This window comes from Passer domesticus, chromosome 10 (genome assembly GCF_036417665.1).
Source record: "Passer domesticus isolate bPasDom1 chromosome 10, bPasDom1.hap1, whole genome shotgun sequence".
NCBI classification, from domain to species: domain Eukaryota; kingdom Metazoa; phylum Chordata; class Aves; order Passeriformes; family Passeridae; genus Passer; species Passer domesticus.
The window spans coordinates 38,568,398-38,592,457 of NC_087483.1; the positions used below are offsets into that span (position 1 = coordinate 38,568,398).

Sequence of the window (24,060 nt, forward strand, 5' to 3'; positions counted from 1 at the left end):
AATGTATGAATTTCCTTAAAAAATAAATTTAGCTCAAACTCAAGCACTCAATCACTACAATTTAAGGATAAAGTTTCCTTCATTGAACCATTCTTTTTTCTACTAGTGCATGCTTCCTTAAATTTATCCAACAGTTCCTGAATCCTTTAACTACATACTTACTTGTCTAACCTGTGGGAAGAAAGAAGCTTTCAAAATCTTGGAAAAATGGAAATTACAATCATAGTCATGATTCTATTAAAAAAAACCCAAAACCAAACAAACAAAAAAACCCAAAAAAACCTCACAAAACAAACAAAAAACCCCCACACTCACAAAACAGGCTTTTACTATTTTCTATAAAATCATCCCATTTGCCCCTTTTACGCACTGTCAGCACTGGAGGCTAACTCAGCCTTTCCCATGAACTAAAAATTAGGAATATTGATTTAACATCACTTTTATCAATAGGAACACAGGGAAAATCTGGGTGATCTCTTACAATAAGTTCACAATTTCATGTGGAAGACAAAAAAGATGTGAAATTGAAGAAAAGATACTGAAGTTAACAAGGCTCAGGAAGCCTTTCCAATTATTAATACTCCATTAAGAAAGAGAAGTCATCTATTCCTATGGAACGTACATCAGGAACACAACACAACTTAGAGTTCTGAAAATATTGTGAAGGAGATCACAGAATCATTTATGTTGTATGAGATCACAGGAAAGCAGCTAGAGATTCAACCTCCTGCAATTTTTTGGCATTTTTTCCACAGGTGCTGGAAGACTGTAAAAATCTAGTCCTGTTTTGGTGTGGTGTTTTTTTGGGGTTTTTTTTGTTTGTTTGTTTTTTGGGTTTTTTTTGTTTGGTGTTTTTTGTTTTTTTTTTTTTTTTCAGAGAAGCATTTTCTTTCATTTATTTGCCAATACAGAGTGGTAATTTCTGCGGAATTTCAACCTCTCTGTATGCATACAACCATCTGTGACAAGGATTTACTTTGAGCCTAAGAATAATTAATCCCTGTATTGTCTTTCCATGAAAGTAGTGTTTTATGGAATGTAATTTAAAAAGAACAGACAAAAGAAAAAAAATAAAAGACATGTTAGTTAATGTTTGTTTTAAATAGAGTGTCGTAGTTCAAGCATGCTCCAAGCATCCAGCAAGAGCAGTCAGTGCAATTTGTGTCCTGTTCAGATCACAGCTCCCTCCATATTGCACAGAACACAAAGCTGGTGGGAAAAGAAGTGTTATAAAGCAGATGTGTTTGTTTCCACCTGAGTGCACAACTCTAGGAGCAAAGTACCATGATCTAAACATTACTTCTAGCAACACATATTTATAGGTTCCTTTCATATTAATGGAATAACAGCTAAGCCTGCTCTTTATTTCCTAATAAAAACTAATTCTCCCGAGGGCACGCTGTTATTGCTCCGACTCTCAAAAATTTGGTGCTTTTATTTTCTTGTGCTCATTCTAACACTTCTATTTCTATTGTGAATAACCTCATAAGCATTTGTTACTCACCTTTTCTGTGCCATTTATTATTTCACAGACTGCCACCATACAGAAGCCTGTCTATAACTGGTATTTCCAGCAGCACCAGCCAACCTGTCCCCAGAGCAAAACCTGTCCCATCCTCTTGATCAGCCTGTCAGGCCTTCTTGATGTGCTGTATATGATCTGTATACAATATTCCAGCTGTGGGAGTGATATGGATTTATACAGCAACACAGTTCACTCCCTGTGCTGCTTTATTCCTTTCTTAATCATTTCCACCAATCTATTTTCCTTTTGATCACAGCAAGCCACAGAACTGGCATTTTCCCTGACTGGACAGCCTTTTTCATTATTTGATTGGTTTCCAGTGCTGATTGCTTGTCAATCTGTTTGTCTCACAGTGCTGTGCACAGGTGTACACATGTCAGCATTGTCACATTGTTTCTTGACTGCTCTCTAAAACTTCATTTAAACAAAATACTTATTTTTCTTGACCAGCAACCCTTAAAAACAACCCCCTCAAACATTCTATCACCAGCTGGCAAATGAAAACTTACTCTGACAGCCTCTCAATATGCATTTCCTATGGCCAGCTTATGCCCTGCATTAACTTTATACTGAGCTTGTCCTGTCATGGCACCTGATTTTAGCAAGACAAAGTTTGATCTTACACTTTAACAGTGCACAAAAATCTTTGAATTCTGCCTAAACCTTCAAATATCTGCACTGCATTCACATTAAAAAGTGCTTCCAAATTGGTGGCAATTGATTCCCACTCATATTTAAAACCAGTTACAGATCAAATCCTCTGCTCCCTGTCAATACCTTCAATTGAATTGCTTTTCCTAAGGCCAAAATACTCAGCCAAGTTAAATCTTTGTACTGCCTGATTATATCTGGTTACTTTAACAGCAATCTTTGAAATTTGCAAGTTAGGATTGATCAGATGTGTAAGTTCTAAAGTAAATATTTATTTTCTCTAATCACTCTGCTTCAGTTTTTAATCATTCATTTCAAAAATTAATCAGTAGAAAAATTTGCATCTTCACCATGAAAGTAAATAAACAGGAATACTCTTAGAACAAAGCAAAATTCTTGAAAAAGCTTAGACAAAACATATTATTTTATATATATATAAATATAAGTAAAATAATAATATACATTTTTGCATTATTTATAATACATATACCAAACTTTCTGCTCATTTTGAAGTAAAAAGAACATATACAAGGTTGAGATATGATCTCAAAGTAATACAATTTTTTAGTTCTCCTCATTTTCAGCTACATTTCTGTAAGGTTTTATTATTTTAAACAGCTGGCAATCTGGGCCTCAATAGAATATTGTAATAAGACAGTACTATGAAGTTAAATGTTCTTCATTTTATTAATTACAAAAGAGCCCAGTGGCACCAATATACTATATTTCTTATTGTACTGTTTGTCCTGATTTCTAAATAAAAATTTCATCTGCAGAAAGAAAAATAATGCCATGGCCATGTTTGGTTTTTAATTTTAATTCAAATTAGTACCTTGGAGAAATGGAAAAAATAATAAAGCGGAAGTGTGAGAAATTCACAGAATTGTGTTTTCAAGCTGTGATCCTTCCAATGCTCTATATTTACCCCTCTTACCACCATCCTCAGTAGTGCACTGCTATAACTTCTCATGAATTAAATAGACCTTGTTCTTTACAGCAGGTGGATTTTTAAAAGACAATGATAGCTGAAAAAAAAATTTAAAGTCTTCCTAGAAACCCTGTGTTTGCCGTCTTACCAGCGCTCCTGACACACAGCTTTGGTTCTGGGAAGACAAGTGGGGCTCAAGCCCACATTCCTGAGAAAATTCTGCATTAGGAGAGAAGCTTCCCCAATCCCTGTGGATTGCTGAGAGCTGAACTTATCATCCGTATAAATATCTCACTTTAACTTTGCTACCTTCAATTAGCATCTGTCCTAGATTGACTCAAATGAAATGGCTTTAGGCTAGGAGAGTTTATTTAGCTCTGCTCTACTTCATTTCAATCAAAATAACTTCCTTGATATATATATTAAAAGCTAATAAGCTTTCACCCACGTAGATGACCCAGATGGAGATGAAAATGCAAAATGTTCATCCTGCAGTGCTCTACTCATACTGGCAATTTGCAGTGTAAATCTACTCCTAATTTTATTTTAGGATTCTAACCTGCACACTGTCTTGATCATTTATTGTAAAATAGCTACAAATTGAAAGGAAAATTTAACAAGCAATCAGCCAGTATCATCATTTCTTCAGCTCAAATAAAAAGGTACTGCAGATTTGAAGTAAAAAAAAAAATATATATATATATATGCTCCTGCTGGAAGACAGTAATTTAGAGCAAACCCAGAATGCCAAACGTAAATCAGAATCCAATGCTTTCTACATCATAAAATAAAAGCTGCAATTACACAACTTGATCCTTGAACTTCTTGATTTTGGAAAAAAAAAAAAAACAACTGAAGACTTCTCCACAGCTTTTATTTGCCTGGGGGCCAAGATATCTGTGACTGTGGAATACTGCCTGATGTCTCCCTAGGCTACAGAATCCCTCTGAAGATGCTGTCTGGCCCCAGTCCAAACAGAAAGGAGCTGTTCTTTTTCTGAGAACAAGAAAAGGCAAATGGCAACTCTCCTGCCACTTTAGAAACATCAAATATGGAACACTGTTCCTCAAATCCCAAAGTTATGAGCGATTAAATTAAAAGAAAAATTGCCAAATTAATGAAAAGAAAATTTCCAAAAGCCCCCAAACAAACAAAAGCACCCAAAAACCTGAAAGAAAAGAAAAAGAAACAAAAAACAAAACAAAAAAAAAACACCACATCTGAAAGGTGTGTGCAGAGATGCATATTTACATCACTGTTATTTTAACTGCCTGAGCACACATATTATCTTCAGCAGAAGTCAGACAGCTTTTAAGAACCCTGCCCCAAAAAATAACTTCTGAAGAATATGGGAAATAAATGCCTTATTTCAGAAAGTGATGAAGTCCAAGAGACTTGACATCCACTGAAAACCTGCAACATTAGTCTTCAATATACATTCTTTACTGTTTTAAAATAAAAGTATCAGAAAAATGAATCCTGACAATTTCTGTCACATATTGAGAGGTCACAGCTGTCACCACACTTGGACACGCTACCCAACAATGAGTGGTGTTCATTGCTTTTCCTTTATTCCATGTGAGAACATTCCTCAAATCCTTGGCCTTCTAGTGTGCAGTGGAATGTTCCTTGCTGGTACTCACTTACATTAGAGTTTTAACCATGGTTTTCTATGTATAACTAATGCAGAACTGGGTTCCAATATATTTACACTATCCAAAATTGTGAGGATTTGATGTTTTCAAATCAAGATTGCTCACAACCTACTAACATAAATGTCTAATTTCCTTACTTAGTTCCTACAAACCAGGATGAAGAAAAAAACAAATTATCATTTCTCATTATTAAAAAAATAGAAAAAAACTATTTATGAGATAAATTCTAAAATAGTATCAACATCAACTTCTTGCCAGGAAAGTTGAAATGTATCCAGAGAACATGGAAGATTCTGTAACTAATTGGTGGTCATCCTCCAGTGGTATCTTTCACTTTGAAGTATTTCTCTATAAAATATTCACTATCTTTTGTTATATCTTACAACAAAAATTCATGATTTTTTTTTTTTAGCATTGCTATTTTGCATGGTGCATCCTAACCTATAGATATATATATATATATTTGTAGCCAATAAAAACTTCTGCCACATGAATTGTGTGATTTTGACTTCATCCAGTGCTGAATACAACAGTTCAAGACAAAATAATACACAGATATTTATGTATAAAAACAATATGGATTTCCCTCCTCAGGGGAGGAATATTTAATTATTCTGCTAATAATCCAGATATTTATATATAAAAAGAATACTTATTTCCCCCCTCAGTAATAAATTATTGTATAAATATTCACCTTGTGGCTGACGACTTGGATGATAAATCTGGAGATCAAATGGCTGAGCACTTGTTTTTTGTATTACACTGACATTTTGGCCAGTCCATTTATTGGCTTTGGCAAGGGTATTGGTCCTCCAATCTGTCCAATAAACTTCACTCCCATACAAAGAAACAGCAAAAGGGTGAGAAAGATATTCGTGACCCCGTATAATCTCTATCATGCTGGTTCCATCATACAATGCAGAATAAATGGCATCCGATCTACAAGACAACCCCAAATTTAAGATTACGTAAAAATAAAATAAAAATTTTATTTTATAAATAAAATTTTATAAAAGAAAATAAACAACCATTATGACATTTGGCAAAAAGTGTAAAAAACTTACTTGTAAGAGTGGTAAGACCAAAGAATTTTTGCAGTGCAATCATTAACTTTATAGATTATAAAGTTCTTATTATTCATTTAACTAGACACATGAAATACTTGTTTGTATAATGCTTTAATTTACCTCAGTGCTGTGAGGAATGCAACAGAAAATTCAGTTTTCTTTCAGATGAACTTTAAAAATAATGAACTAACTTGAGCCTTGCATGGATGAGTGTCAAGGAGGACACATGGAAACGCACAGGGAGCCAGGACTATGGGTGATCCCACAGCTGGCAGGGAAATTAAAGCAATGTACATTTTATACATGTGCCTGCCCAGAGCTCTTCATGTCCATAACTCATAATGTCCATAACTGCATTCCACTTAATGCAATTCTCATTTCTGCATGGAGGAACGAGGATTTCTCAGTGACAATAAGGATGCTGTGAGCACTTTACCTGGCATCTGTCCACACTATTCTTTTTTCAAAGTGATCCACAGTGAGGCCGTTGGGCCAGGCTCCAGTGTCCATGTCCTTGTAGATGATTTTCCTCTCTGCTCCACTCATGGAAGCAGACTCAATGCGAGGGAAATTTGCATCCCAGTCTGTCCAAAACAGAATTCTGGTGAGAGGAAAAGGAAAAAGGAAGGGGGATAGAAGAAAATATTAAAGCATGAAGAAAAAATCTGAAATGGTTTATGAGACAACATTTGGAAAAAAGGTTGAACCATTTACATGCTTTAAATTAAAGGATTAAATATAGATCAATTTGGGTCTCTATATAAATTTCTTAGGGTAACATGGAGGTAATATTTCATTATTATTTAGAGCCATAACGAAAATAGAGAATTAAAAAAAAAAAAAAAAAAACAAAAAAACCCTAGAGGTTCAATGGCGTTCCCTTTTCCATGTCCATTTACACAGTGGCAGCTTGCCTTGTCTTCCCTCTATAATTAGAAACCCAGCTCATTAAAAGAAATTATAATTAGAGCCTTTGAAAGCAATCCACAGATAGAAGGACGAGAAGGGGAGAATGGGAAGAAAGGTGATTTGAGGTAGCAGGGATCAAGGAACAGGATAAACAAGAGATTTTCAGCTACTCTTAAGAGTGTTCTAATAAAGACCCCTGGATTTTGGTATGTCACTAATGAATTTTATACAGATTAGACTTGCTAAGAAAACTTCAAAGACAGGTTTTATTGTTGTCTCTCTCAGTTTTGTACCATTTCTAATGTTTTTCTAATAAGGAGAACTTTCATTGTTATAACCAAAGAAGTGTCTTGTTAATTAACAGAAACAGCATCACCAAGAAGACAGAAAGAAACTCTAACTGTTCTTAGATTACTGAATTTTCAACAATGCACAGACTTGTTCAAGGAAAATTATACTTTTAATAGGGAAAACTTGTAGTTAGTTGCAAAAAGTTAATTGCAAAGAGCCAGACTGCAACAAAACTTCTGACAAGTTTTTGTATTTCCCACTACAACACCTTCAGCCTTGGCAGCCAGGGAGGTTCACAGGGGATGTTTTTATCTACAAATATTTATTTTGCACACATCTGTATGGGTGAGAATACCTGCTCAGCCCCACTGCAGGCTGGAGTGCAGCTCTGCCTCCACTGAGATACAGGATTTGTGCACTCCTAACACAGCCCTTTTCCTTGAAATACCAGTGTTTATTCATATTTGTTTGTGAAAGGATTGAGGAGCTACTCCTGTCTAGGTTTAAAGATTTTTTTCTTTCCTGACTTCTAACATAATGTATCATCAATTGCCTCTGGCTCTTCAAAAGGCAGATTAAGCCTTCAGTTTCAAGGAGAGTGGTGATTAGATTTTTTTTTTCCCTCCCAACCATTTAATTTGAGCAACTTCTCTGCCAATTTTTCTGCCAACAGGATACCTCTTTTTAAAGATCTTTATAGATAAGCGATGCACTCTGTAAATAAGCTTTCTAACAGCTCAGTTGAGAGGGCTAAAGCCTTAATGATTAAGGCATGCACATCCTAATTCACAATGTAGATCCCAGAATTTGGAACCTTTATCAATCTTTATTTTTTTATTCACAGCTTTGCTTCTGAGAGAAATATTCAGTGAAGACACATGACAGACCACAGCAAACTCTTAAACAAAATTAAATACCATGGCTTTGAAAACAGGTCAGTTATGTTATTTTGGCCACATTTAATTTGTGATTGGTGGCTTGTCGGTTTTGTTGTGTTTTTCTGAATGTTTTTGTTTGTTTGGGGTTTTTTTTCCCCTCTCTGAAAGAGCGGTAATTTTGGGAAGAGGCTGGAGCTATTGAATATACATAATATTCTGGTTGATAGCATACCCCTAATGAATAGGTAGAAAAAATACTGACAGGAGCTGGCAAGCATTATCTCCACTTCGAGATGAAAACCAAACACAGAAGGTGGCATTTACCTCACCCAGCCATTAGGCTTCCAGCAACATCTAAGCTGCATTTTTATAGTCCCACCAAAAAAACCCCAAAAAACAAACAAACAAAAAAACAACTAAAAAAAATTTTAAAAAAAGGCCAACAACAACAAAAAATCCCCAAACAAACAAACACAAAAAGGCAAAACATAAAACCAAAAAACTGGTCTCTAAGTAAGAAGAATCACCTAAATCTGTCCATTAACCACACATAAATGTTAGACCAAACATTCCAGTCATCATCCACAGCGAAAAAAAAATAAATGAAACAACATGGCAAGATAAGTAATTTGCCAACAAAAACATCCCTGTATCTCCTGACTTACCATTTTTTAATCATTTTCATTTAGAAAAAAAACACATTAATAATGGATTCTTTATTATTCAAATTAGACTTTCAAGAACTATCAGAAACTATAACTCACCACAAAAAAGGAAATGAAACAAATAACACATTTAAAAATTTTTAAGATACTTTGCAACAAGAAAAATAATGCTTTTGTAATTTACAATTACCCATATCTGGGATCCAAAGCAATAGCCCTCGGGTGCTCCATAGCTCCAGCTATTAACGTTGTCCTCAAAGTGCCATCGAGTTTTGCTACTTCAATTTGGTCCAAATTGCTGTCTATCCAGTAAATGTTTCCTGCTATCCAATCCACAGTCAGACCTTCAGGGGTGGCCAGGCCATGCTGCACCACAACCTCAATGGCACTAACACCTTAAAGCAAAAGGAAAAATAAGACGGAAAATTAATTAAAAATGGAAAAAAAAAGAGAAAAAATAGATTCTTAAAGAACTGATGTAGAGACTGGTAGAATGAATGTGGACATACAAGTCTATCAGATATTCTTGGAGTAATTTCTGGATTATTTGTGGTTTTTCTTTTAGATGAAAGCACTGGAACATACACTTCCGCAAAGAACATTTTGTAGAAAGTCTTTTGTATATATTATGAGGTTATATTGAGTTATAGGCCATCATGATGTCACCAGAGCAAAGAAAAAGTCTTTCTGGATGCTATAAAATTTTGAAGCAGAATCTTTCTCCTAGTGAGAGGAGATAATTTATCACACATCCAATAAATTCTTATACTTTTTTAATAAGGTGAAGATAAACTGCAAAAAATGAAATAAATCAATATTGCACTCATTGAACCAGGAAGAAACACCAGTTCTTTGCATTTGCCATTTTCTTCCCCTTAGAGCATACCGAAAAAAGAAACTTTGATAACAAAAGTCTTTTTCTGCTTGGAAATGAAGCACAACCTCGATATAGGCCTTGTGAAAGGCAGAATGCCATCATAAATTCTGTTTCTGAGAAAGGCAGCTCAGTTACGACTGACCAGGTCTCACACCCTGTAACTGCAGGTGCTCTAACTGTTAAGGAAATAAAGATTCAATCCATACCTCCAGTATCAGAGAGCTTCCCTCTGTAAATTTTGTCCTCCACCACATCTGTCCAGTACAGTAAACTCTGACTGAAATGAAAATCCAGGGCTATTGTGTTTCTTAAACCAGGAACTAAGAGGCTGTAGTCACGCTTGTGAAGATCAATTTTTCTGATCTCGTGTCGAATAGAAAAAATTATGAAAGCCTCAAATGGATCTGGAAGACGAAGATCAAACATTTCAAAGGAATAATGAAAAAAGATATTGCTACAAATTTATATAAATGACAAGTGGAAGGTGAACAACAGAATACTTTATCAGGAGAAAGAGATGATTAAAACAATTCATCTTTTGATAAGGAGTCTTTCAATTACTTTTTCAGTCCAACAGACTCCTTAATTCTCCCTTCTAGCATTATCTTTGATCCCAACTAGAGATATTAGACATTAAATTTGGGAATATCAGACTCAACTCTTGAACTGTATTTTGTAGCTCTAGCACTACGAGCCCATAATTAGAGCTTTAAAAAGTCACATTATCAAATTTAAAATCTGCTTCTCAAAAGGTTCAGAAAAAAAAACCCATTAGAATATACATTGTTTCAAAAGCCAACCAGCTGAAAGTATTTACTAATACATAAAACTAATACAAAAAGTACTTTTTGAATATACAGTGTACCTTGTGTTTTCAATTGAAGTGCATAGGAACTAACAAGCAAGAAAATGAACATTTATGTCATGTCATCACAAATCCAGCTACCAATGACTTTCTGCTTCCATTTTTAATGAATTAATGCTACATGATTTGTGCCAGTGAGTTGATATCAAAGTGCATAAAAATATCTGTAAACATGATCAGCATTGGTCAACCATGCTATGAAATTCATTTTATCTTTTATTATAGTTCTTACAAAGATCAGGAAAGGTTTTTCAAGCAAGGAGCTGTGTTAATAACACAAACAAGGAAGACAAAAAATTGCATTCTATAAACTGTTGAATCAACTCAGTATATCCACTTTGATATTCTTTTTCCCAGCAAGCCTTTTCTGTGGGGAAGTAGTTGTTCCCACCAAAATACTCTGAGTTCCTTCTCCTAGAGTGAAACACAGATTAAGGGAGATTTGCTTTCCATACAATTAAACTTCTTTATGTAAAAGATTAATGGCAGTTTATGGCAATGGGCAATACTTCTGCTTCTCAAGGCTCCTGAGAGCTCTGAAAACACCCAGTTTATCCCTTCTCATTCACTTGAACACTTCCTCCTGCAGCTCCTCTTCTCCTGATGCCCACTGCACACAGATATTAAATCATCTGTGATGTTTTAGGCTAATCAAGCACCTCAGCAGAGCGGTGTTTCTACTCTTGAAGCACTTCTTCACAACCTGCCTTGAACTTCCCCATGACCCTCCTATCTGTTAAAGCAATGAGTGACTTTCAGCAAAGCAAATTATTCAAACCTCTGCAGTGGTTAAATAATTTAGTGCAGAGCAGGATCACTGATATTAGGAGCTGTTTCACAAGAAACAGTTATCTAAACTGAGACACACTCTAATGGCACTTCCCAAATTCTGATAAATTGGCAGCTATTATGCTGCCAGTAGCAGGAGGCTACTGATCTCTTTGGTTTTTTGGCAATTCCAATACATAAGAACACAAGTCGTAATCCTCACTAGGAGCTTTTTTTTTTGTAATTCTCAGCAATTAACAACACAATAGGAGAAAAAGAAACCTAATAAATCTGTGCTATGTTAGATTGTTTTTTTTCATTCAAAGTAGAGGAAATACAATTTAAGATAAATAACCTACAGTGCAAATTATCTGTATGAGAAGTTCAATGGGATTTTGACAGGATTTAGAACTGAAATAAACATGACAAAACCCTAAACTTGGCTGACAATAGCCTGCAAAACTATATCTTCCTCTGAGCACAGCTCTTGAAGAGTGTGAATCAGTACAGAAATACAAGAGGAAATGAGCAGGTGTTCCAAGAGGTCTAGAAATCATGGCCTGCAAGGGAAGAATGAACCATCTTGAACTGCTTAGTCTAAAAAAATGGAATTAGAAGATGAGTGGAAGCACATGAAATTCCCTTAAGACATAAAAGGCTTATGAATTGAAAACAGGAAAAATCCTGTTTTCTGTATAAATAACAAGTAGGGCAAGGATTAAAGGCTCAAACTGGACCAGGAGGACTCAGAAAGCCCAGAAAAACAAAAGTCTTCAGCAGAGTGAGTCAACAAAACATTTCACCCCTGGGAAACTGGGAGTTTAGCACTGAAGGTGTCCTGAAGGTTTTGGAAAGCAGATAACAGCAGCAGTATTAGCTGGGCTTTGATCTTCCTTCCAACCTGATCACTCAATGGCTCTAAAACTCCAGCTACATTACAGGGAATTGGGATTTTCAGCCTCAATCAAAAACTTTTTTTTTTTTTTTAAATTATGCTTCCATTACCTGATAAACCCAAAATTTGATGTTATTTTCCTGATAATCTTCTAGAAATTGAGGTAAAATGCATTTTATTCTGAAAATTGATTAAAAGAACTTCTCTAAAGTCTCAAATCAATACAATAGTTATTGATCACATTCTTTGAAACTTCCAGGAAAATTAGCTGTTACCAATTTGTTGAGAAAAATCATACATTTCTGCACTCCGTGATTGCATAAATGCCTCAAAATTTTTTATCACAAAGGTTAGGATATAAAATATATGAGGCAAACAAAGTATAAACTACATGAAAAGCTGTAAAAAAAAAAAATCTCTGCTACAAGAAAACTGCCCACACAATGCCATCAAAAAAGATTCTATAAAGAATAATCCCTCACATTTTTCAGTGATTAAATTTAAAATTCTTTCTTAGGGAAAATTCTGATTGAACTTAATTGTTTGATTGAAGCTCACTGTAACAACAACAGCACAGCAAGAAATCTACAGTGTGCTTTTATGAAAATTACCTCAAAGAAAAACAATAACTTGATAAAGATTCGGAAAAGAAACCTTAATTAAAAGCTTGACTAAGCTCAGAGAGGATTGGAATATTCCCTTCTCCATTTTAGTATTGAAAGGTATCTGGAAATTATAGCAAAACTGAGCTTCAAAGCAGCTAAGACAGATCAAACAGATAGACACAACATCCTCTATTTAAAAAATAAATAAATAATATATATATATATATACATATGAAGCAATATAACAGTTTCCACTGCTTGGGAAAGACTGACAATCAATTTTAAACAAAGTGTTTCTGAGCTCATCTAACATTTATTAGACCAAAGTCTGAAAGGTTGAATTTAAACATGAAATTTAATTATCTTTTAAGAACAGTATTTTTTTTTCTGAATGCTTATTATCATTTAAAAGAGCAAGTGCAATATATCAGCACAACTTATTTTGAAATGTGTTTTAAGAGAAACCAGGAACACAAGTATGAAAACATATAATTTGTATTGACTTTCCATCTGAATAATGGAGCTCTGTAACACACTCTCAGTTCAATCAATACAAATTTAAATCTAAAGGAAACATTTAAAGTTTGGGAAGTCAGCAATGTCACAATGCCAGAAAAGCAACAAGCAAAGGAGATGAAAACAAGAGACATGGAAAGTGCAGAAGCTCTGGAGGACAAAAAAAGACAACATTTAAAACCCTCAAGAAATGAAGACAACATAAGCAGAAATGAGATACAACAAAGGAAACTAAAAAAGGCTTGGAAAAAGAAACTGGAAAGAGAGAAACTGCTCAATTCAAGCATTTTAGTTCTGTATAATTATTACTCTGTAACTCATTATATTTCTCTGGCAATTCATTAGATTACCCTGACAAGCACACTTTTTGATACAGGAAAAAAAGTCTGAATCACATAATTCCTGCATTTTCAGCACTCATATTCCCCTTCTAATGGGCTCACAAACAAATGTTTTTACCATATTCTGAAAACGTGTTGCATACTAACTTCACATGTTATTGCTGTGTACTTGTGAAATGTTTCTTATACATAGGAAAATGCTATTTCAAGTAGAGGAAAAAAAAAGGTAAAGGGCAGTGTTCTCATTTTCTTCTGAGTAATTCATTCTTTCTTCTGGAAAACAGATTACAAGTTACTGTTCTAATAGAACACATACCTGGTTCAAGGCATCTTAAATCACTATGGCTATTCTAAGAATTACTTCATAACAACTGAAATTGTTGAAATAGTAGTTTGGCATTTGGGGGACAGCTTGTCTTCATAAGGTCACTTTGAACTTTATTTCTAATAGTATAATACAAAAGTTTTTTCTTCATTCTAAGTTCATTCAAGATCTCATGCTCAGAGACTTAGGTGATGGGGACATTTTGAGTCTCACAGATTCACAAAAGGAACCAAAATGGTTCTCACTTTCCTAAAATGCTCTTCACACAGTCAGCAACTGAAGTGTCTGAGGACCTGTCCTCCAGAGAACTTCCCATGCCTTTTGAATTAAATAAACTGAAAAGGGCCAAGATGATTTGTGCCTTTAAAAGCAGATGCCATATTTAATTTGGAATAATTTTGTCACAGCTTTGATGGCATTAGGGTAGCATCATTACTGTTTGTATAGAAAAAGATCATTTTTCTTAATATCAGCTGACACCACAGGTCTCAGATCATATATTTAGTATTACATTCTTTGAAAAAAAATCTGGAGAAATCAATTTGTAACTTCAGATTCTCACTAACACCAGTAAACATTAAGCAGAAATATCTCCTGGGCTTAAGAAACCCAGGAAACAGTAGTCTTGCTTTTCTTATTTTATGCTACAAGTGAGTACACTTCACTTTTTCCCCATTTAGTTTCCAAATATCAGTTATTCCTACCTGATTTAAAGTTTGTTTCAAGCTTTTCTCATATGAGTTACTAACACTGTCTTAAATTCCTTTAATCCTCTTGGTTCTCCAACCTAGTAAGAATGCACTTTTTTTCAGTTGCTGGAGGTGTCCATAATATAGCAAATCAGATTGATCAAAAATCACTGAGAACCAGACCAAAGCACTGACACAAAGCAAGAACTTAAACAGCAATCACTGCAGAGTAAGAATAAATAAAGAATATCCTAATCATATTTACTGAAATGTGAAATATCCAAATAAGCAAAAGAGAATGTGGAAGATATTTCTGTTCAGAGTTGCTAAAACTCTATGGAAGAACAGAGATAATATAGAATAAAATTATCAAAGAATCCTGAACCAAAGAAAAGTGAATTATGAAAATCTAGAAAAGAAACTCAATATTATTTTAAGTCCCTAGCAGGGAGGTAAAGATGTGATAACAGTTTATATTGCACATGCATGTTTCTGTTTTGTACACAACACTGCACCTGAAAAACACACTCCTAACATGGTTTCCAAATGATGCCTCTACTTATTAACAGTGAACAATGAGGGGAATACATTCCCCTCTCCTGTTTTGGCTCATGTTGGTTTTCACCTCAATTAGTGAGCTGAGCAGGCTCTTACTGCTGTCAAAAAACAAGTGTCAGAATGCCTTAGGGGAAAAAACATCTTAAATATTGAATGCTAACTGGCAGCATGTAATTGTACATGCAAAATTAACCTTCTGAACCCTCAATCAATACTGATCAATATCATCATTGATCCGTTTCTTAAAAATACATGTTAAATCCCCCATATAGAATGTAAAATTGTGTTTATACGTGTATGCCCATTCATATTAACTGCACATGAAAAACTGTATAAAACTTCAAAAAGGTTTTTCATTACATTACTATATTTAATTATATCATATTACCATTCCTAGAAACACCTGGTATTAACATTCTTAGATTAGCAACAGCCTAATATTTCAATAGCCCTTTTTACATCAAGAATAGGGAGAGTTTTAATGAGTCCTTAGATTGCAATCAACCCCACATTTGGACAATCCCAGCCTGTATTTCATATACAGAACAAAACAAACAAAAAAAGTGAAAGAAGCTCTCAGTAAATTGCCATCACAGCTATTAACATCCTGAATATTGAACGTGCATCAAATTTCAACTTACCAGTACTAACACAGCTCTCTCCATCCTTACTGAGCTTCCAGCCTTCGTAACATGAGCACTTGACAGTATTTTTATGCTGTTCACAAACTTGGCTACACTTGAGGTGCTTGGTGCAGAAATCCATAATCTCACAAGTTTTGTTGTCCGTAGTGAGATTGAATCCTGCAGGGCAGGAGCACACAATTCTTCCTCCAGGAACCACAGAACACTGATGGCTACATCCACCATTGTTAAGTGAACATTCGTCTGAAATAACATGGAAAAAAAATAATTAAGGGCTGCAAAAGCTGTCAGTTAAATTGTATATAGCAAAGTCAACTAAAATACCTATAGAAGCCTCCAAGATGGGCAAATAAAACTTTGTATTTCTAAAACAGATTTCTATATTCATTATAAAAATTATCTGATGTGCAACCATTAATCTGGTAGCTTTACTGAACCCTTCAAGGTTTTAGCATAGCTCCATGTCCAAGTGGTGATCCTCAGGAGTCAGTGTTGGGATTGATACTGTTTATCACCTTTATCAGTGACGTGGACAGTGGGTTTGAGGGCACCCTCAGCAAGTTTCTGATCAGAGTTGCGTGAGTGATGCAGCAGGGAAAAGATGGACCAGAAGGACCTTGAAAGGTGGGGCCTGTGCCACCTGAATGTTGATGTTCAACAAGGCCCAATACCAGCACTGAGTCAGGGCAATCACGGGCACAAATACAGGCTGGGAAAACAATGGATTGAGAGCAGCCCTGAGGGGGAGGAAGTGGAGGTGTTAGTAGATAAGAAGCACAACATGACCTGGAAATGTGAGCTTACAGCCCCAAAATCCAAATGTGTCTTGGGCTGCATCAAACAAAGCTGTACCTCAAAAGGAGGAGATTTGTCCCCTCTGCTCTTGTGAGACTCCACCTGAAGGAGTGAATCCAGCTCTGGGCCTCAACATGAGGGGAGGATGGGGGCATTTTGGAGCAAGTGCAGGGAAAGCCACAAAAATGCTCTGAGGGCTGGAGCAGTTCTGCTCTGTAAACAGGCTGGGAGCTGGAAGTGCTCAGCCTGGAGAAGAGAAGGCTCCAAGGAGACCTTGGAGTCCTTTCCAGGGCCTAAAGGGGCTCCAACAGAGCTGGAGAGGGACTTAGGACACAGGTAGTGACAGGACAAGGAGGAGTGGTTTAAATTGACAGAGGATAAATTAGATTTGTCATTGGAAAGAAATTTTTGACTTTGAGAGTGCTGAGGCCCTGGCACAGGTTGCCCAGGGAAGCTGTGGCTGCCCCTGGATCCCTGGAAGTGTCCAAGGCCAAGCTGAAAGGGGCTTGGAGTAATTTGGTCTAACAGAAGTATCCCTGCCTAAGCAGGAGGTCAGAACAAGATGACATTTAAGGTGCCTTCTAAGCCAAACCGTTCTGTGGTGTGAACTCAGGCTTCTGTAGTTGGAGAGAACTGCAAATGAGCTAAAGTCCTTTCCTGCACATCGATGCCCTTTAAATTGTTTACTTCCAGGAATGTTTTAAAGCGTTTGAAAGACTTGTCTCCTTCACCTTATTCGAAGAAAGCTAAAACTTCAAGCACAAACTCAGTATGACTTTAACTTAACTAAAATCCTCACATAGGCTCCAGAGCTAAAATTTCAGTGCAAGAACCTTTTCCTCAGCAGGAGGCATCACAACAGGCAGTATCATGAGCAATCAGAAAAAGGTGTCTAAAAAGTACCACAAAGATCGCCTTCATCAGATCCATCAGGACAATCTCTTCTCCCATTGCAGAGCTTCTCAGGCTGTAGGCAGATGGAGGTATCATTAGCACAAGGGTATTTTGGTGGTCCACACAAATAGCCCTCGCAATTATCCTCATCAGACTGATCCTCACAATCAATATCGCCATCACATAGCCACGCTTTGCTAATGCATCTCCCTTGGGGAAAAGAGACAATAAACACAGGAAATCAGACTGGAAGCAAACTTTAGGAGGAAAAAAAAACCTTCAAAACAATGTACAGATTTCTTTTATTTTTTTTTAATAGTAGTATTCTTTTCTATTAATACTGTTTTCCTCTTTAATGAGCAGAAAGAAATCAACTTGCGCTTATACTCTGAAGCATTGTTCACAACACTCTGGACAATCTAATTTTCCAAACAACACCAACCCTGCTCATTTGTGTGCTGCACAAAAGTGCATACAGGCAGAACACAAACTCAAAATCTGTTAAACACACCAAATGATACTAAAATTTTCTAATTATTTTTAATTTTTGCTTTTCTTCATCTCTCATCTTCTGCTGCAACAGCCCTCCATGGAAACAATGTCTCAATATATGACTTTTAATTACCATGGGTTTGCAAAGCAAAATCTTCCTAGGAAGTAGACACAACCATTCCCCAGTGATGTCAGACAAAAGATCTCTTTTAGGCAAAATAACTGCAGCAGAAAAAAATTCTTAAATTACTTCAGTTTTGTCAAGTAAATGTTCAGATCATGTCTCAAAAGGGAGAAAAGGAATTTGTGAGGACCATCAATGTTTAGAGAGGCAAGAAAGCCTCTTGATTAGAAAAAGGGTTTCAATCTTTAAAATCATGGAGGTATTAAATTAGAATCAACAATGGAGGGATTTACATGAAAAGAGCCAAGACTGTGAATGCTGACACTTACAGGTGTGTGTGTGTGTGCTCCTGTCCCAACCTATTTTTCTACTTTCTACCTACAGCCAGGAGGGTTTAGCTGTAAATTTTGATAACACTGAGCTTGAACAGAAATGTCATGCACTTTATTTTCCAATTAATAGAGAGAGAACAAATACAAGCACAACTAACAAAGCTCATCTAGAATTTTTTTTTCCCACGAATTAATGATGCAGAGAAAAAATTCAGTTGGAATGGGAAGGAAGATCCTGGGAATGGTTAGTTCCATTAACAGCAGTTCTGGAGGATGCCCAGGCACTGACTGGCAAAGCCTGAGACTTCTAAGTTGAAACCTGCTCAGCATGAAGTGACAACTTTCTGCCCACCCTTCCCAGCTTATACAATATTACATTTCAGTTTTCTTAAAAGGACACATTTGTTGAAGATTGGTTTAATGCACTCAGTTTGACATTTTAGTCTTCTTTTGATGCAAAAATAATTAATGTCTCACAGAAAGTCAAGGGGATAAAAGACGTTGAAACAATACACTGAAAAAAACCATGCTTCTGCAGCACTCATGAGGAAAATGTGAGACTGTTCTCACTTTTGGTGAAGAAAAGCAAGAAGTGAAACTTCAGGATCATATTACACTGAATGTGAGGTTTAAACAACAGAACAACATTTTTCTAGTGCAAAATCAGCTTGAAAACAAATGTGGAGGGGTGGCAACTAGAATGAAAAGCTTCCACCATTTTCTTTAGTGGACGAAGTCCCAAACATCCCATACTGAAAAGACAGAACTGCACAGACATGAGGAAACAAAATAGTATGCACGATATGTATGCAGCTTATCATTGCATGTAATCACAAGTGTTTCAAAAAAGTGTCCCTCTTCTTTATTATCCTGAATGATCATTGATTTTATATATTACTACAACACAGCAGTAGAATGCAAGCTAATGGAAAATACCAACATGAACCAAACCAACCATAACCCAAAGTAAATTGAAGTTGCTTCCAGTAGTGCTCCTAATCTGTTATTTTAATCTTTAATGCATTCAAATGTTTACAGAGAAAATCAGTTTCCCTGTCTTCCTTGTACCTTAGTGAAGATATGTTTTATAATGAAAGATTCATCTTTCATTATGATAGATATGACAAGTTCTTAAGTAGAATATACTTTCAAGGAATTAATCTTTGCCAAGATTCTAAAGAGATGGACTTAATGAAATATTATGAGTGTCCTGAAATCATTATTTAAAATTCACTGAAGTATTTTTCCTTTATTGCCCCTCAGTGAAACTCACACTTCTGGTTTCCAGGAACCTCTTTAGTTAAATTCCATCATAAATTAATTGCATCAATAGCTGTATCTGCCCTTTTCCAAAGCACTTTTGTGTAACACAGGAGGCCTGAGCAGCAGGTAGGTGGGAAAGCCTCATCCAAACGCTTCTCCAATGTTTTTGGTTTTTTATTTCCTACAAATATTAGCAACAGAATTAACTATTTATACACCCCTTCAGTCTTCCTCAGGATATTGAACCCAGGAGGTTTTTTGACTGAATACATCTTAAACCATAGGAAAACTACTTTGGTGGAGCATTAATTGCACTTTCTCCCCTTACAGCTAATTCTTACTGCCTAAAGCTGTAATGTAACACCTTCCTAAACAAGAGCATGGACTCAATCTCCATCCCATCAACATTACAGAATGTTCCAACCTGAACACATTTTACAAAATGTTGTGGTGGTCAGTGATCTCACTTGTTCTGTAGAACACACATGGGACTTCGACTGAATCACATTGTTTCAAAAATATGGTCATTTCTCAATTTAAAGATTTTAGTACAAAGGAGATGTTTATAAATGACTCCTGGATGAGACAGGAGGAAAAAAAAAAAAAGAAAAATGTGGCCATGAACTAAAATGATAAATGATAAAAACTCTACCAATTTCCTCATCACGTTTCTAGAAAACCTTTCCTTTCCAGCTTTCCTCAGCAGCAGGTTCTTTGCTCACAAATCTAATCTGGACTCTGACAATACACATCCAGACAGCACCAGGGTTGCTTTTGTTCTATTCTTCCAGCATCACTGTGATCTGCACCCATTGATTTGATTTCCTCTATGTGTGTTCCTTATTTTCCATTCCAAACCAATACTGCTCCTTTCCTCAAAATCTTTTCTCCCCTCTAATATATTATTACATGTAAGGGAAAAAAAACAAAAAAAAAACCAAAAAAAACCCAAACAAAGTATAACAAAAAATCCAGAGTAGCATCAAAAATAGGTGAATAAAATCAACTGCTGCTTGAAAAGATTAAAAGAACATTAAGTATGACAAATAAGCATTACAGCTCAGATGTACTGCTTACTAAACTGAAGTATTCATGGCTCTTTTGCATTTGTCTTCACAGAAGTACTTTATTATGATCGTTACAGTAATTAGATGACATTTTAAGTGAGATTGCACAGATTCTGCTCTTGGTGCAGCACTATTAACTGAAAAGTAGGGAGAGGGAATAAAAAGGGTAAATTTATGTAGTACATAAAATTTAGCTGAAGTACATGCCTGTAATAATTTTTGGAGGACAGAATCAGAATTTAAAATAGAAAGTTGGACCTTTGTACAATTTAAATTAATCTAGTCTAATTTAAAAGAAGCCTAATCTAATTTAAAACTAGAAAATAATGGGCTAGCAGCAGCCCAAGAGTAGTCAATCTCAATCAGGTAATGACTCCTTCTCACATTCTACTGCTGTGCAACCTCTAGTATATTTTTCATCACACATCACTACAAACATGAGATGGTTTTGAAAAAAAAATTAGAAAAGCAATTCTGAAATCTGGTATCTCCAGTACCTGCAATATTTTGGCTGACTTTGGACACAGCAGCTCAAGGACTGCCCAGGCTGAACAGTTCCAGCAAGACCAACAAAAATAATAAAGGTTTAAAAACATACAACAGAAATGGAAGATGTGCAAGGAGAGAAGAAAAGTATTTTTTTTTATTCAACAAATAATGGTTTTAGGGACCCATAAGTCATTCAATATCAAAAGGAATCAGATGACTTGTTAGGAATAAAATGTTCAGCTACTAGAGGCAAATGACAAAAGGCCATCCTGTAAGTTTTAGAGTACACTCTGCCATAGATCCTTAACTGAGTATTGGAAAAGGAGCTGGGTATGATGGGTTCTTGAGATCACCATCCCTGTAAACAGGAAAATCCCTTTTGGCTAAATGCTGACAAATCCTGGTTTTGTAGCTTGGCACTCATCCCTGTGGCATTGTGACACATCAACCAAAGCCACAAAAGCCACAGTAAGGAAAGACCCTGCAGCTACTAATTACAGACATAAAGTGGAAAGAAATAAGCAAAAAATGGGCAGTTCCACCTCACTATCACTGTTCCCACCAGCTGCCACTCCCATCCTGAAGTACTGGCTGTTTCAGCTCCCTCCACACACATGCTCCTACACAGAGCCATCACATTCTGTATCAGATGTCACCACCCAGCAGTCTCTGAGGGGACAATTAGCCAGTGCCTCCTCTCCAGAACAGCTGCCAGAAACAAGCCAGACAGCATTGTTTCTTTAGAATCGTGCACAGAGAAAATTACACTTCTTCTGAAACATTCCAGTAACTATTTCTCATAAACACCTTATTACTTCTTTGTCCAAACCACACGGAACAAATGAAAAAGTGGCTAAACAGAAATTTGCTTTTGCTGTTTTCTGCTACAGTGCATTACTACATGCCTCCTCCAAATTTTGCTCCTTCCAGAAAGAAGCAATATTGCAAAAGAAAAAATATGACTATCATAACTGGTTGCTCCTGTGGTGTTTCCACACAACAAACAAGCACAATTGCATTTTCCCTCAAATCAAAGCCAAATACCCTTGAATTTAGCAAAGTTTTGATGAAAATTTTTGGTTTGGCCAGAGAAGTAACCTTTCACTTGTACATTGAGACAGTGCCCTCCTTTAACCTGACTACAAGCATAGGGAAGTAAATAATGAGGGAATGCAGCTTGGGCTGTGGACTTTGAAGTGGGGTTCTAGTTCTCTGTTGAAAAAACAACTCATTCAGACAATTATGCTGAACTAAATCCTTGCTATTTCCTGTTATTATGGCAGCTGTATTTGGAAACTCTGACCTTACCACCAGAAGGGGTTTCCATTCTCTCTATCTAAAAATCATTCAGGACAAGTAAGAAACCAAAGCCCAGCCTAAGAAGCAAGCTTTTCTGGAAGGAGTAAAGCCTAATAACTAACATCTACATTCCATTTTGTATTCCACACTGCCCCTAAACTATCTCTGCTTCCTCTTAACTGAAGTAGTAATATCTTGTCTTATTAGCTTTGCAAATGCAGCTGCTGAAAATAAACCTCATCTATTGTGATTTATTCACCTTTCTTCCCTCTAATATTTCTGCTCAGGACACTTGGACTGGTGTTAGCTTTTTCCCATTTAGGCCCAAGGAAATACACATGCTCCTGGTGCTATTTCCTGTATCTGGGTTTCCATCACTCAGTTTCAGGAAAGAGACCACTCTGTTGGAATTGAATAATCCATTTTTACTTATAGAAAAAGTTTCTTTTAACAGCTGCTTATTCTACACATCTTTAGGGACACAAAAGGAAATGGTCTTTTTAGACACAATTCAGTATTCCATATTTCTTTTTCAAGACATCATGATTTTTATAAATTTAAAATCCAAGTAACAGCAAGATACTTTTGGATAGAGATCACACAACCCCTCTGACACATTTATTGTGCTTAACTGTAACACAGGCATTAGAATGGGTTCTCCCTTCCTTCAATATTTGTAGTTGCCCAGTGGCAACAATATTCCTACTTCTTATACCCCTTAAATATTGCTGTGAAAGTCATTTTAACCCTAATATCATACAAAACTTTGATAGAAATCACAAAAATATTAATACTGTGCTGACATATTAATTATTTAACCGGACTTTCCATTTAAAAAAGGTTCTATCTAAACATTATAGTTTATGTCATTGCATATCCTCATGCAATGATTGCCACATTCTTATCCCACTTTTTAGTGTAGTATACTTAGAGAAAAAAAATATTTTAAACACAATCAAAGAATCTATTTTTCTTCCAATACTGCACCTCAAATTTCCAGTGTTGTAGTTTAATTCTTCAAAGTATTCAAGGTACTTTATACTATTTTATTCAACTTGTTTCTGGGGCCAGAAGGGGGAAATAGAAGAAAACACATGAACTTTGGATTAATATTAAATGCTTTATTTAAGTACTTGGTGTGATGTACTACCATAGAGAGTGGTCTCAGCTTTAAGTAATCTCAAAACTCATCCATTTCATATTGTAAATCAGAAAACAGGATGTGTAAACCAATATTATTTCCCTGGTAGGAATACAATGAGTAACCTCACCTCATTAGTATTAAGCATTCGTTAAAGAGTAGATATGTGATGAAACAACACAAACACACACCGAGTAAGTGAGAGGAAAATGCATCTGCAAGCCCCTACCTGTACTCCTGCAGGAGAACTTAGTTTTCTCATCACACGCCCTCAGAGTTCCATTGCAGCCCTTCTCATCACTGCCATCCTCACAGTCCTTCTCTCCATCGCAGCGCCACAGCTCAGGAACGCAGCTCCCGTCAGGACTGCACTGAAATTCCCTCCCACTGCACCTTCCAGGAGAGGGAGTTTCTTAGAAAAATAAGAATTACATTGAAGAATTTGCTCATGTGAGTTTTTTTCCCATTCCAAGTCTACACTGGCTTAGAATCCTCTTTCTAACCCAAGCCAA

At 36.0% G+C, this 24,060-nt stretch overlaps 1 protein-coding gene across 5 annotated transcripts in view; it reads right to left on the reverse strand.

Annotated features, from left to right (window-relative positions):
- LRP1B (LDL receptor related protein 1B) overlaps positions 1 to 24,060 on the reverse strand; it is a 622,229-nt gene that overhangs the window by 169,744 nt on the left and 428,425 nt on the right. For all 5 annotated transcript variants that reach the window (XM_064435270.1, XM_064435269.1, XM_064435266.1 and 2 more), the window contains exons 21-27: positions 23,778 to 23,960; positions 17,351 to 17,551; positions 15,650 to 15,895; positions 9,653 to 9,850; positions 8,760 to 8,964; positions 6,263 to 6,427; positions 5,454 to 5,698 (exon numbers count right to left, since the gene is read on the reverse strand). In XM_064435270.1, the coding sequence (XP_064291340.1) occupies positions 5,454 to 5,698; positions 6,263 to 6,427; positions 8,760 to 8,964; positions 9,653 to 9,850; positions 15,650 to 15,895; positions 17,351 to 17,551; positions 23,778 to 23,960 (1,443 nt within the window). The remainder of the gene's footprint in view (positions 1 to 5,453; positions 5,699 to 6,262; positions 6,428 to 8,759; positions 8,965 to 9,652; positions 9,851 to 15,649; positions 15,896 to 17,350; positions 17,552 to 23,777; positions 23,961 to 24,060) is intronic.